We start from the raw sequence: 14,439 nt of genomic DNA, 5'->3' as shown, positions 1-14,439 counted from the left end.
TTCATACAATGGCATGCTTCTCAGAGTAAAAACCCTCGGAAATAACTCCGCCTGAGTGATTTCCAAAGTAACGCTTCCTTGTTCCTCTGTGCTGGATCCAAGACTTTCAGAGTTTCCGGTTATCCTTCCGACATAGCTACAATAACGGCCAGCCGCCACTCTGTTGTGCTTCAGCGCTCAGGTGACCGACCGTCCGGCTTGGGCTACTTCCTCTGTTAAGCAGGACCAACACACCTGTGCGAGCTTTTCCACCCATGGACTGAGTTACGTCTGTCGTTTCATTTCCACTGGGGTTCCAACCTCTACTAGTATAGGCAATCATTCATTACGCCGTTTTGATAATAAAGTCACTCCATTACCTTTCATGCAATAAACGTTATCAACTATTTACAAGGTGTACGTGACAATGACATTGTTCTTTAAATATTAATATATACGATGGACAACCTATTACATGGTACCTAATTCTGTGTGTAAATCACGGCAAAGTATGTACATGAGTGCTTGTGAGGTACGAAATTATAGCCACCTTACAACTTCCTACACCTTTTACAATAAACATACCGTTTGTTGCAGACGTCTATCGATCTTAGTCTTGGAGATATTTAACTCTGAAAGCAGGGACTTCTTCGCTGTGTACTCTGTAGGCACAACTGGCTGTCTTTTTTGGGGGCGTTTCTATGATTAGCACCTATTTTCATTTATGCTTATTAGTCTGAAAGAAGACTGCTTCATTCTGATATGAGCTCATCAAACAAAAGGTTAGTCACATACTTAAAAAAAACACGTTTGGAGAACTGTAGATGGCGTACCCTTGGTGGCAGGTGGTCAAAAAAATGGCTCTGAGCACTATGCGACTTAACTTCTGAGGTCATCGGTCGCCTAGAACTTAGAACTAATTAAACCTAACTAACCTAAGGACATCACACTCATCGATGCCCGAGGCAGGATTCGAACCTGCGCTCGGCTCCAGACTGTAGCGCCTTAACCGCACGGCCGCTCCGGTCGGCAATTATTTGTTACTGTATTCACTTTCATGAGAATGTTATCAATAACTTTTTGTGACCAAACGTGTTTTTAAATTTATGTTTGTTGGTATTTCAAGTGCAGCTATTTTCTTGTATTGGTAAATTCTTTGAGTTTTGAAATTATCATGCATCATCTGATATGACTAGTCCGTTTTACCACTTATCTGGATGCGCATGTTCATACATACATATACTGCACAAGCTACTGTAAAGTGTGTGGCAGAGGGCTCTACCAGTTGGATTCCTCTCACACATGGATCAAGGAAAATGTGCTGTCGGCATACCTCCACACCATTACTTAATCTTAAATATATCCAGAGAAATTAAGAGCTTCTTTTACCAAATTAGTGGTTTTAAATAAAAGAGAACAACATGTCCGTTATTTTTGTACTGTTTCGTTATGGCTATTAATTTCTGTGAGATCAGGTGGATTGGATTTTTTGCAGAAACGTACTTTTTTCTCCAATTTTCTTTGACTACGAATATTTAAGGCTGCTGAAGACTGCTGGTGTTCATAAACATTTATCTTCAATAAAATACTATTTTTACCGTGGATTTCTTTGCCAAAGCGCAGTCACACTCCCAAAGCATCCAGCATGTGCTATATCTTCTCCACTATGTATTTTTCTTACTGACTGCACATTAGAAAGCAGGAAGTTAAAATCTCCATTAGACTATTTGCAGAAAGTTTCATATTTTCAAAGTGCTTCTGTTAGTAAGTCTGCTAATCAGTTTCTGTCACTACACACATCAACAACAAATTTCAACAGGAATCTCAAACACCTATAAAAAGTAAACTGAGCAACAAATTCATCTAAAAAAATAGGTTGTGAAGAGAAATTTACTTCTAACTGATTAATGCTTACATTGCTCTGCTTTTAGTAACACCACCTATTATCTTCGTCTCAGTTTCTTCAACTTCCTTAAAATACTGCCACACGACAGGTTTACAAAAGAAACTGCAGTAATTACAAATTTTGAATCGTTTTACGGTCTGCAGATCTACTGAATGACTCGATGGACAGCAGCGATCGCATATGTAGTGAAGGCTCTCACTATCCGGAGTTTGCTCCTCAATCCCACGGCGAATATCTCGTCTATCCTGCATTGGTGAGCAGTTGGTCTGTGGATCGTCGAACGCCGCTTGACAGGCATTTGTTGCAGACAGATTAGGGAATTACCACAGAGTTAGGTTTTAGCTTGTAGGTATTTTTCCTGTGTTTATGTGGAATTAGTTATCGCGTATATAAAATGTGTCACATAAGACCCGCTTTACCGTCTTGATGATTGTCAGTGATCAGCACAATAATTTTGTACCTCCTTTCCTGATAATAATGTATTTAATCTCTACAGGTGGTGTGCTCCTACCGGTGTGGCCAACAAAGTGCGTGATGTTAGTGATGCTTTGCTTTTGTGTTGGCAGCCCTCTGTTCGACGACCTGATGCAGCCGCTGTGCTCAGAATCGTCAACCGACGATGCGTGCTATGGGTGCTTCGCGCGCTACTCCAGAATGAAGCAGGTAGTGTATATAGTCTACGAGACACAAAAATTTGCCAGCTTTGTAAAAGAAAAAAATCGTGAGATATGTAACTGCCATAACTTATAGACAAAAAGTGAATCATTACAACGCGTCTTTAAAGAGATAATAACCTAAGCTATAATTAGTACCTTATCCTTTGTGTGATAACGAATATTTATTTACTTATTTTTTATTTATTTGGCATCATATGTGAGATTTGTCGTCTAGAGACTATGGAAAACTGAGCAAACTACTACAGAAAAAAGAAAAGGTACACTATTATACTACAATTCTACGGTACAAGTTTTGTTGCTACTGACGCTTACATGAAATTAAATCAAATCTATGCATATGGTAAAGGCAGACTCAAATGAATACGTCCAGTAAAATCACAGATGAACCGCTGTTGTGAACCACATCATCTGTCACTGGTTTCCCGTCGCTCAAGTGTCCCTAAACAACATTAGCTACAAACATGTAACGCCTAATAATCTAATAATCACCAAAAATGGTCTCGTGTGATATTTTAATTTTCTGAATCTTATTTATAAGAGCAGCACTGCAACGGTGCATCAATTTTGTATCCTGAAAACAGTCCATACATAACGACAACTGTCTCTAAATTAGCTGGTCTTCAACATAAAAAGACAGATAAACCTAAAAGATCATATTCCAGTTCCCAATTGTGACCACAGGTCACATCTAAGGTCAATGAGTATCTTATAGTGTCAAGTGTACCACGAAAGTATGTTTCATTCATCTAATGGGCGACACTGACCATCTAATAGGCGGACATACTACCGAAACACTTCAGTTACGGACATTGGCCTAGCAGAAAAACAATTTTTACTTACTCTTATTAAGCTATCTGAGCTCTTTGCGCACATAGCGTCTCCCAGCCACTCCGTTCTGTACTCAAGACTTACCTTGGTGTAGCTGAATCAGATTACATCGTCTCTTTCTTCTTCTTCTTCTTCTTCTTCTTCTTACTCCTCCTTTTTAGGGCAATTTTCGGCCACATAACCCGTTCGCGCTCCAAACACGTATCTCAGAAATGAAAGATTTCATTTCTCTTAATATTTAAGGTGAAATATACAGTCGTAGCTTCTTAAAGATAGCATAGAGAGCTGTGCTTTATAATCTTTTGAAAGCAGGACTATAACTGTGCTTTTAATTACAGACACCAGACGCATATGAAGAACTCAAAAAATGCACCACAAGGTACCTGAATGGCACAGCTTACGCAGAATGTCAGGCACTGGTGAGTCAATAGATTATTTACCTAATTGTAACAACACACAATGTTCACGCTATTTGACCTTTTATTGAGAATACATACGTAATCATGCAATTCCAAAGCACTAAGCGCTATTCCGCCCACGCACCCTCTATCGCCTTTTAATCACTTACTGCCACGCCTTGCCTTAGCTGTCCTCTAAATGCCGTCGATATGCAAGCTATCTTCAAAGTGTTTCAACTTTTACAATCACTAAAGTACATTACTGGCCATTCAAATTGCTACACCAAGAAGAAATCCAAATGGTAAACGGGTATTTTATGTACATATATATTGCACTAGAACTGACATGTGATAACATTTTCACGCAGTTTGGGTGCATAGATCCTGAGAAATCAGTATCCAGAACAACGACCTCTGGCCGTAATAACGGCCTTGATATGCCTGGGAATTTAGTCAAACAGAGCTTGGATGGCGTGTACAGGTACAGCTGCCCATGCAGCTTCAACACGATACTACAGTTAATCAAGAGTAGTGACCGGCGTATTGTGACAAGCCAGTTGCTCGGGCACCTTTGACCAGATGTTTTCAGTTGCTGAGAGATCTGGAGAATGTGCTGGCCAGGGCAGCAGTCGAACATTTTCTATATCCAGAAAGGCCCGTACAGGACCTGCAACATACGTTCGTGCATTATCCTGCTGAAATGTGAGGTTTGGCAGGGATCGAATGTAGGGTAGAGCCACGGGTCGTAACACATCTGAAATGTAACGTCCACTATTCAGAGTGCCGTCAATGCGAACAAGAGGTGACCGAGACGTGTAACCAAAGGCACCCCATACCATCACGCCGGGAGATACGCTAGTGTGGCGATGACGAATATATGTTTCCAAGGTGCGTTCACCGCGATGTCGCCAAACACGGATGTGAACATCATGAAGCTGTGAACAGAACTTGGATTCATCCGAAAGAATGACGTTTTGCCATTCGTGCACCCAGGTTCGTCGTTGAGTACATCATCGCAGGCGCTCCTGTCTGTGATGCAGCGTCAAGGGTAACCACAGCCATGGTTTCCGAGCTGATAGTCCATGCTGCTGCAAACGTCGTCGAACTGTTCGTGCAGATGGTTGTTGTCTTGCAAACGTCCGCATCTGTTGGCTCCGGTATCGAGACGTTGCCGCACGATCCGTTACAGCTATGCGGATAAGATGCCTGTCATCTCGACTGCTAGAGATACGAGGCTGTTGGTATCCAGCACGGCGCTCCGCATTACACTCCTGAACCCACCGATTCCATATTCTGCTAACAGTCATTGGATCTCGACCAACGCGAACAACAATGTCGCCATACGATAAACCGCAATCGCGATAGGCCACAATCCGACCTTTATCAAAGTCGGATACGTGACGGTACGCATTTCGCCTCCTTACACAAAGCATCACAACAACGTTCCCTCAGGCAATACCGGTCAACTGCTGTTTGTGTATGAGAAATCTGTGGGAAACTTTTCTCATGTCAGCACTTTGTAGTAGGTGTCGCCACTGGCCCCAACCTTGTGTGAATGCTCTGAAAAGCTAATCATTTGCATATCACAGCATCTTCATCCTGTTGGTTAAATTTCGCGTCTGTAGCACGTCATCTTGTTGGTGAAGCAATTTTAATGGCCAGTAATGTAGTTCGACGTTTATCCGTACTGAATCTTGTCCACAGTTGCTTGCAGTAATAGAGGAAATTAAATCCAAACGTCCCTTTCAGGCTTGAGAGGAAGCGATCTGTAAACGAGTAGAAAAACTGGTTTTTAATATCTCCAAAAATATTAATTTGCTTTGCACATTCTTGGTAGGTGCTACTTGTTGTAATGATTCTCTCCCTGTAAAGTAAGTAGAAAATGTTTGCTTTCTCCCACATTGCACGTGAGTGAACAGCACTGCAATACGTCTGTTTGCACTGTAAGAGAGACATCATCATGTTGTTGTTGTTGTTGTGGTCTTCAGTCCTGAGACTGGTTTGATGCAGCTCTCCATGCTCTCCTGTGCAAGCTTCTTCATCTCCCAGTACCTACTGCAACCTACATCCTTCTGAATCTGCTTAGTGTACTCATCTCTCGGTCTCCCTCTACGATTTTTACCCTCCACACTGCCCTCCAATGCTAAATTTGTGATCCCTTGATGCCTCAAAACATGTCCTACCAACCGATCCCTTCTTCTAGTCAAGTTGTGCCATAAACTTCTCTTCTCCCCAATCCTATTCAATACCTCCTCATTAGTTACGTGATCTATCCACCTTATCTTCAGTATTCTTCTGTAGAACCACGTTTCGAAAGCTTCTATTCTCTTCTTGTCCAAACTAGTTATAGTCCATGTTTCACTTCCATACATGGCTACACTCCAAACAAATATTTTCAGAAATGACTTCCTGACACCTAAATCTATATTCGATGTTAACAAATTTCTCTTCTTCAGAAACGCTTTCTTTGTCATTGCCAGTCTACATTTTATATCCTCTCTACTTCGACCATCATCAGTTATTTTACTTCCTAAATAGCAAAACTCCTTTACTACTTTAAGTGTCTCATTTCCTAATCTAATTCCCTCAGCATCACCCGATTTAATTGGACTACATTCCATTATCCTCGTTTTGCTTTTGTTGATGTTCATTTTATATCCTCCTTTCAAGACACTGTCCATTCCGTTCAACTGCTCTTCCAAGTCCTTTGCCGTCTCTGACAGAATTACAATGTCATCGGCGAACCTCAAAGTTTTTACTTCGTCTCCATGAATTTTAATACCTACTCCAAATTTTTATTTTGTTTCCTTTACTGCTTGCTCAATATACAGATTGAATAACATCGGGGAGAGGCTACAACCCTGTCTCACTCCTTTCCCAACCACTGCTTCCCTTTCATGCCCCTCGACTCTTATGACTGCCATCTCGTTTCTGTACAAATTGTAAATAGCCTTTCGCTCCCTGTATTTTACCCCTGCCACCTTTAGAATTTGAAAAAGAGTATTCCAGTCAACATTGTCAAAAGCTTTCTCTAAGTCTACAAATGCTAGAAACGTAGGTTTGCCTTTTCTTAATCTTTCTTCTAAGATAAGTCGTAAGGTCAGTATTGCCTCACGTGTTCCAACATTTCGACGGAATCCAAACTGATCCTCCCCGAGGTCCGCATCTATCAGTTTTTCCATTCGTCTGTAAAGAATTCGCGTTAGTATTTTGCAGCTGTGACTTATTAAACTGATAGTTCGGTAATTTTCACATCTGTCAGCACCTGCTTTCTTTGGGATTGGAATTATTATATTCTTCTTGAAGTCTGAGGGTATTTGGCCTGTCTCATACATCTTGCTCACCAGCTGGTAGAGTTTTGTCATGACTGGCTCTCCCAAGGCCGTCAGTAGTTCTAATGGAATGTTGTCTACTCCGGGGGCCTTGTTCCGACTCAGGTCTTTCAGTGCTCTGTCAAACTCTTCACGCAATATCGTATCACCCATTTCGTCTTCATCTACATCCTCTTCCATTTCCATAATATTGTCCTCAAGTACATCACCCTTGTATAAACCTTCTATATACTCCTTCCACCTTTCTGCCTTCCCTTCTTCGCTTAGAACTGGGTTGCCATCTGAGCTCTTGATATTCATACACGTGGTTCTCTTCTCTCCAAAGGTCTCTTTAATTTTCCTGTAGGCAGTATCTATCTTACCCCTAGTGAGATAAGCCTCTACATCCTTACATTTATCCTCTAGCCATCCCTGTTTAGCCATTTTGCACTTCCTCTCGATCTCATTTTTGAGACGTTTGAGGATTTCTAGCAGCCCTCGTCTTTTTACCTACTTTATCCTCTGCTGCCTTCACTACTTCATCCCTCAGAGCTACCCATTCTTCTTCTACTGTATTTCTTTCCCCTATTCCTGTCAATTGTTCCCTTATGCTCTCCCTGAAACTCTGTACAACCTCTGGTTCTTTCAGTTTATCCAGGTCCCATCTCCTTAATTTCCCACATTTTTGCAGTTTCTTCATATCATCATCATCATATGTTATAAAAAAGTAGTTAACTTGAAAATCCAGACAGTGTCTAGGGATCCTCGTCGTTTTGATTTCATCGTGAATTGTTTCTTAAGACAAGCTTGAAGCACCAGTTCCTGTTTTCAAAATATGTCCTCTTATTCCCCTTCAACGTAAAATAATCCACAATCACAAACACAGTGGAGAACCACAAGAAAACACGTATATCTAGAACGAACAAAAATACTTGAGATCAGTTTCATTATCTTTCTAAAACCCAGCCGTCCAAAGAGCTTCAGGTTATGTTAACCCTTTCAACAGCAAACTGAATCTGAGGCAACGGACGCCAAGCAAGGGTAGTATAAACCAAGCTAATTCTTCTCTAAGTTTCCAGGGTGTTCTGTCAGTCAAAACATTGCTTATGTAACTTCCGTTTATAGATTTAAGTTCAGTTTCAATTTATTAACTATTTTTCCTAAGTATTAATTCCTTTGAGGAGTTTTGAAAATAGCACGTGATGATAAAGCTTTATGTTATTGAAAGGAAATAATTAAATATTGGTTCAGTATAATAAATGATATAGTTTTGTTTTATTAACATTTGCTGCCATTTATTTGCAAACTAGAAATCATAGTGTAGCATCGCAGTATATTACAATATCGATATATAAACGAAAAATTATAGTTGTGGCAAATTTACTCCTGAGGACTACAAAACTTTGTAAACATCCGAAATCATGTATTACATAAATTATGAATGAAAGTTAGTTTAAATCTGTCCGGAATGTAGGTGGTATCGGAGATTTGTGTAACGGAGAAATTTTCTATCAGATTTTGATTTATTACGTTACCTAGTGTTTATTGACTTTCCTGTGAGCAATAACTTGATGTGAGAGACCAACGTGTTTTAATCTTACGTTATTGTAAGACTTTCACAGAATGTATGAATGAGACCTCTGCATTGCATTTTTCGTTCCATTTTCAGGTCGGAGATGCTAAAGTGCTTGAAGGTGGACTGTCGCCTGTATACTGCGATTTTGAAAAGTGCGTTAGAAAGCGAGACATGTTGCAGCTGGTAAGTGTGACGAACAGTAAGTTAGGCACATCTGTGCAGTAATTTATGAATAGTTGCTACTTTGTGAAATTATAAAAATTTCTGAAACGATTTTCTTCTTTTTTTCTTCCCTTTCTTAGGTCGATGCATGCGCCAAGCAGAACGATAATTCCAAAACTGAAGCGGAGAAGTACATACAAACAACATCCTGCCTTGCTGAAGAACTGAAGCGACGTAATTTTGTAAGTGCTTAGCTAAGGGGAAAAAAAAACCAGAGATGTATGTCAAAAATCAAACAATGTACAGGCCGTGTTGAATGGAATCTAAGAGTTGTGCACCGTTTTTCATGTAATCCGGTATTTATGAAGGTACTGGAGCCCTGCAACCGCGTGGCCCGCACGCTTCGGTGTGCGAGTGACAGTGCAAATACGATGGCGGAAGTGGAAGTTTCCGAAGACTACCGATGCTAATTGCAGCCGCGTGAGTGCATGTACACCAACCATACGGCTTACACAGCCGCGTGAGGCCTTGTCCGCTCACATACAGATTTCATGCGCCTACACTCACTTGCACATGGGTTGCAAATCTGCAGTGTGCACGTGCGCGATGCGCTTTGCTTAGCACGAGACTTGGGCGAAATTTATGCGGTTGACGGATAACGAATAGAAATAGAAATTACTATTCGTTATTCACGAATAAGAAATATTATTGGAAACATTATTCACTTATACGAACAATAACAATTCTTTACCGTTGTGGATAAAATCTGTTTAGAATAACAGATAAATTTGAAATGCAATTGTATTTATTGCTCAAATTCTTTGTCATTTATAAAACGAATGTACTTTACGTTTCTTTTAAGTTAGTTTCCAGAACAACCCTTTTTTAGAGGTGTCTCATGAGAAAGTTTATTTGATTTATGGAGGGTCACTGTTGCGACATTAAAGAAAATACGTTCTACACATGCAATGCACACCTGAATTCGTCTTTAATCATGATGTCGAACTATGACTTTCAGCTTTTGAGCTTAGAATCTTCTTTAGCAAAAATTGAGAAACCATCTGTTCTGCAATAGTTTTTGGCAAACAATACGTTGTGATTCCAATTTAACTTCACTTTTCAAATCACATTCCAAATAAAATCTTCTTTTTACATCATAATGTCATTAGAAACACATAACCCGATTTCTTTGACATTTATTTGGCTATTATATATCTGAAGTTTATTGTAAACCTCCCTTGGTCATGAACAGCAATAAAGGAACACTACTTATTTTTAAGTCGTGGATAAGACTGTGCTGCAGTAACTGCAATCGTCTCTTCACAACTTCAAGAGACAAAAGTTGCAAGTGTGGTACAATATTACGAATCCTTTTGTATTCTTGAATCCAGTGCCTCTCCCGAAATTTTTGAATCTCATATCTCTACGTAACGACATACACGAATGTTGTACCGAAAAACTATTCCACAATCTAACAGGAAACTTATTCAGAGCTAATCTTAAAAGCTCTTTGTATGACTTAATATATCCAGCAACATTCCATGAACGTTTTAGGAGACTTAAGATGAAACGTCTATTGATGTTAATAGGAACAGCTGAGATCTTGCTTGGTTCACTCATTTTGTAGCACTACAACCACGAATTACGTAATTTTACCAAGGAGACATGCATATCAAATAGTGTTAGCAATCTAAGAGAGGTGCTGAAGATTGAGAGATTCTGTCGTCTGCATTATAATCGTTGGCTGCTAACATACAGTTGTTGCTCATGTTAGTGGTGGGAGGAGGAGACGTAACTGGCAGGTGCAGGGACAATAGAAGGGGGCGAGTCGGTAAGGGCTTTACAGCACTAGGCAGGCCATCTGGGGTAGTCAATAAAAGATGACGTGTATTTTAGCCCGCGCACTAGGCTTCTGTAATTTCATGGCTCCACGCTGCCAGTTGTGAGTAGGCTGCCTCGTTGAAAACTCATGTGGCTCCCTTCAGTCTTCGTGCACTTGTCGAAGCAGCCAGACTTTTCATGCATCCTGAAATAAATTGCACGATGCCTTTCGAAAGTTGTAGGACCTGGGGAAATGTACAGTACTGCAGGGACGTACAATATGCCATCAAATTTATGGCCATCTCCTTCTGGCACATTATTTTGCAAAACACAGCGTGAATTTATTATGATAATTGAAAATTCTTCTCGAACGTCCACTGGGCGAGGAAAAATTCCCCGTTCTCCATTTATTTGAGAGAATGCAGTAAGTGTATCCTATATACCGCCTAGTCCGAGATAGTCGGTTTTTAGAGATTCTTCTATTGTTTAAGGCCTTTCAACATAAGGACAGATTAAATTTTCAGATATACTAAATGCCTTGACTCCGAAAATGACGCATGGCATCAGTACTCCCATGTTTGATATGTGGTTTTTCTCAGATATTCTTAAATTTGAATTAACCAGAGTTTCATGCAAAACTGATTGCGTTGGTGAGTCACTATATTTCCCATGTGCCCCAACACCTATGTAAGTGAACTAATGTTTTATAGATATAGTAAAGTGCATTTGTTATGAGAAAAAAAGGTATAACATATTCCACAACCATCTCGCTCAGCTGATCGGTCACGAATCACCGTTAGCTGGCTGACTAAATTGGCTACTCAACATTGCAGCTGCGCAGTGCTCTATTATGACCCAGGCTGCTGCGGTCGGCCGCCTATAAGCATTTTTACTTCTCATTTAAACACAGTATATCGTATAAAATTGTGCTGAACTTGAAGGACGGTTTCAGCTCTGCAGTGCTTTACACCCATCTCTGAACAGACTTTTGCAGCCAGTTAGAGGGGGTCTATACTTCAACACATACTCTACGGTGCATCTTGACTTGGTATTAATGTCATTCTGATAGGCGAAATAAGAGATAAGTGACCGAGAAAATGATAGTACCAACCGAGGATCGTACCCCAAGCCTAAGTTTTGTTGTCTGGAACTTAAGCCACTGGAACACAAAGGCACATTTATGGACAAACAGTTAATAAGTTATTTATCGAACAGAAACTACACTGAGCCAAGGAAACAAATACTAATTCTGTACAAGCAGTAAACAAAGAAAATATGGTGGGATTGTATGATATTCGTTATTTAATTTATAGATAATTTATTGGCGAATAAATTTGTTTCAATGATCTACTTTTTCAAATAATTGTCGTGACAGAAATCTGTTCGAACAATATCAATATCTTTTCACCATTACACCTTACACTTCCTTTCTCTTTTTGCATATATTATCAAATATAACGAGTCCTACTAGTTCATTTTATCGATTTACTCGCGAAAACCTACAGTGTAGCTGGATTGCAACTTTTTTGGTAATTATAAACAAAGTTAACAAAAAAGCATGGTATCACATTCCTCAACATAATTCTTTTTAATTTTTTCTGTTCAAAATATGTCTAAACGTCAGTAAGACTTCAGAAGCTAACTGAAAGCGAGCATTAATTTATCAGCTATTATTTCACGGAAATATACCTTCCCACAACTGAAACAATGACCTTCAACAACATTCAATATTCGGTTATAATTTTAATTTTCGTTATACTGTGGTAACACCTGGTGAATGTCAGGTGTGGAGCACACACCTTCTTCACAGAAAACGTGGAAAATGGGCAGCTGAAAGAAATTCCCCCCCCCCACCCCCCACCCCCATGAACCATGGACCTTGCCGTTGGTGGGGAGGATTGCGTGCCTCAGCGATACAGATAGCCGTACCGTAGGTACAACCACAACGGAGGGGTATCTGTTGAGAGGCCAGGCAAAAGTGTTGTTCCTGAAGAGGGGCAGCAGCCTTTTCAGTAGTTGCAAGGGCAACAGTCTGGTTAACTGACTGATCTGGCCTTGTAACAATAACCAAAACGACCTTGCTGTGTTGGTACTGCGAACGGCTGAAAGCAAGGGGAAACTACGGCCGTAATTTTTCCCGAGGGCATGCAGCTTTATTGCATGATTAAATGACGATGGCGTCCTCTTGGGTAAAATATTCCGGAGGTAAAATAGTCCCCCACTCGGATCTCCGGGCGGGGACTACTCAAGAGGATGTCGTTATCAGGAGAAAGAAAACTGGCGTTCTACGGATCGGAGTGGGTAGGTTAAAGTTAGATATAGTGGGAAGTAGTGAAGTTCGGTGGCAGGAGGAACAAGACTTCTGGTCAGGTGACTACAGGGTTATAAACACAAAATCAAATAGGGGTAATGGAGGAGTAGGTTTAATAATGAATAGGGAAATAGGAATGCGGGTAAGCTACTACAAACAGCATAGTGAACGCATTATTGTGGCCAAAATAGATACGAAGCCCACACCCAGTACAGTAGTACAAGTTTATATGTCAACTAGCTCTGCAGATGAGGAAGAAATTGAAGAAATGTATGATGAAATCAAAGAAATTATTCAGATAGTGAAGGGAGACGCAAATTTAATAGTCATGGGTGACTGGAATTTGATAGTAAGAAAAGGGAGAGAAGGAAGGGTAGTAGGTGAATATGGATTGTGGCTAAGAAATGAAAGAGGAAGCCTCCTGGTAGAATTTTGCACAGAGCATAACTTAATCATAGGTAACACTTGTTTTAAGAACCATGAAAGAAGGTTGTATACATGGAAGAATCCTGGAGATATTAAAAGGTATCAGATAGATAATATAATGGTAAGAGAGAGATTTAGGAACCAGGTTTTAAATTGTAAGACATTTCCAGGGGCAGATGTGGACTCTGACCACAATCTATTGGTTATGACCTGTAGATTAAAACTGAAGAAAGTGCAAAAAGGTGGAAATTTAAGGAGATGGGACCTGGATAAACTGAAAGAACCAGCGGTTGTACAGAGTTTCAGGGAGAACATAAGGGAACAATTGACAGGAATGGGGGAAAGAAATACAGTAGAAGAAGAATGGGTAGCTTTGAGGGATGAAGCAGTGAAGGCAGCAGAGGATCAAGTAGGTAAAAAGACGAGGACTAGTAGAAATCCTTGGGTAACAGAAGAAATATTGAATGTAATTGATGAAAGGAGAAAATATAAAAATGCAGTAAATGAAGCATGCAAAAAGGAATAGAAACGTCTAAAAAATGAGATCGACAGGAAGTTCAAAATGGCTAAGCAGGGATGGCTGGAGGACAAATGTAAGGATGTAGAGGCTTATCTCACTAAGGGTAAGATAGATACTGCCTACAGCAAAATCAAAGAGACCTTTGGAGATAAGAGAACCACTTGTATGAACATCAAGAGCTCAGATGGAAACCCAGTTCTGAGCAAAGAAGGGAAAGCAGAAAGGTGGAAGGAGTATATAGAGGGTCTATACAAGGGCGATGTACTTGAGGACAATATTATGGAAATGGAAGAGGATGTAGATGAAGATGAAATGGGAGATACGATACTGCGTGAAGAGTTTGACAGAGCGCTGAAAGACCTGAGTCGAAACAAGGCCCCGGGAGTAGACAACATTCCATTAGAACTACTGACGGCCTTGGGAGAGCCAGTCATGACAAAACTCTACCAGCTGGTGAGCAAGATGTATGAGACAGGCCAAATACCCTCAGACTTCAAGAAGAATATAATTATTCCAATCCCAAA

General features: G+C 40.3%; 1 protein-coding gene across 1 annotated transcript in view; it reads left to right on the top strand.

Annotated features, from left to right (window-relative positions):
- Nucleotides 1–14,439, top strand: part of LOC126298049 (uncharacterized) — a 41,431-nt gene that overhangs the window by 14,515 nt on the left and 12,477 nt on the right. Inside the window, exons 2-5 of the mRNA XM_049989370.1 lie at nucleotides 2,452–2,548; nucleotides 3,729–3,809; nucleotides 8,769–8,858; nucleotides 8,978–9,079. Of these exons, the coding sequence (XP_049845327.1) occupies nucleotides 2,452–2,548; nucleotides 3,729–3,809; nucleotides 8,769–8,858; nucleotides 8,978–9,079 (370 nt within the window). The remainder of the gene's footprint in view (nucleotides 1–2,451; nucleotides 2,549–3,728; nucleotides 3,810–8,768; nucleotides 8,859–8,977; nucleotides 9,080–14,439) is intronic.

The sequence above is a fragment of the Schistocerca gregaria genome, chromosome X (assembly GCF_023897955.1).
Source record: "Schistocerca gregaria isolate iqSchGreg1 chromosome X, iqSchGreg1.2, whole genome shotgun sequence".
In the NCBI taxonomy this organism is placed as follows: Eukaryota; Metazoa; Arthropoda; class Insecta; order Orthoptera; family Acrididae; genus Schistocerca; species Schistocerca gregaria.
This window is presented reverse-complemented; position numbering and strand designations above follow the sequence as displayed.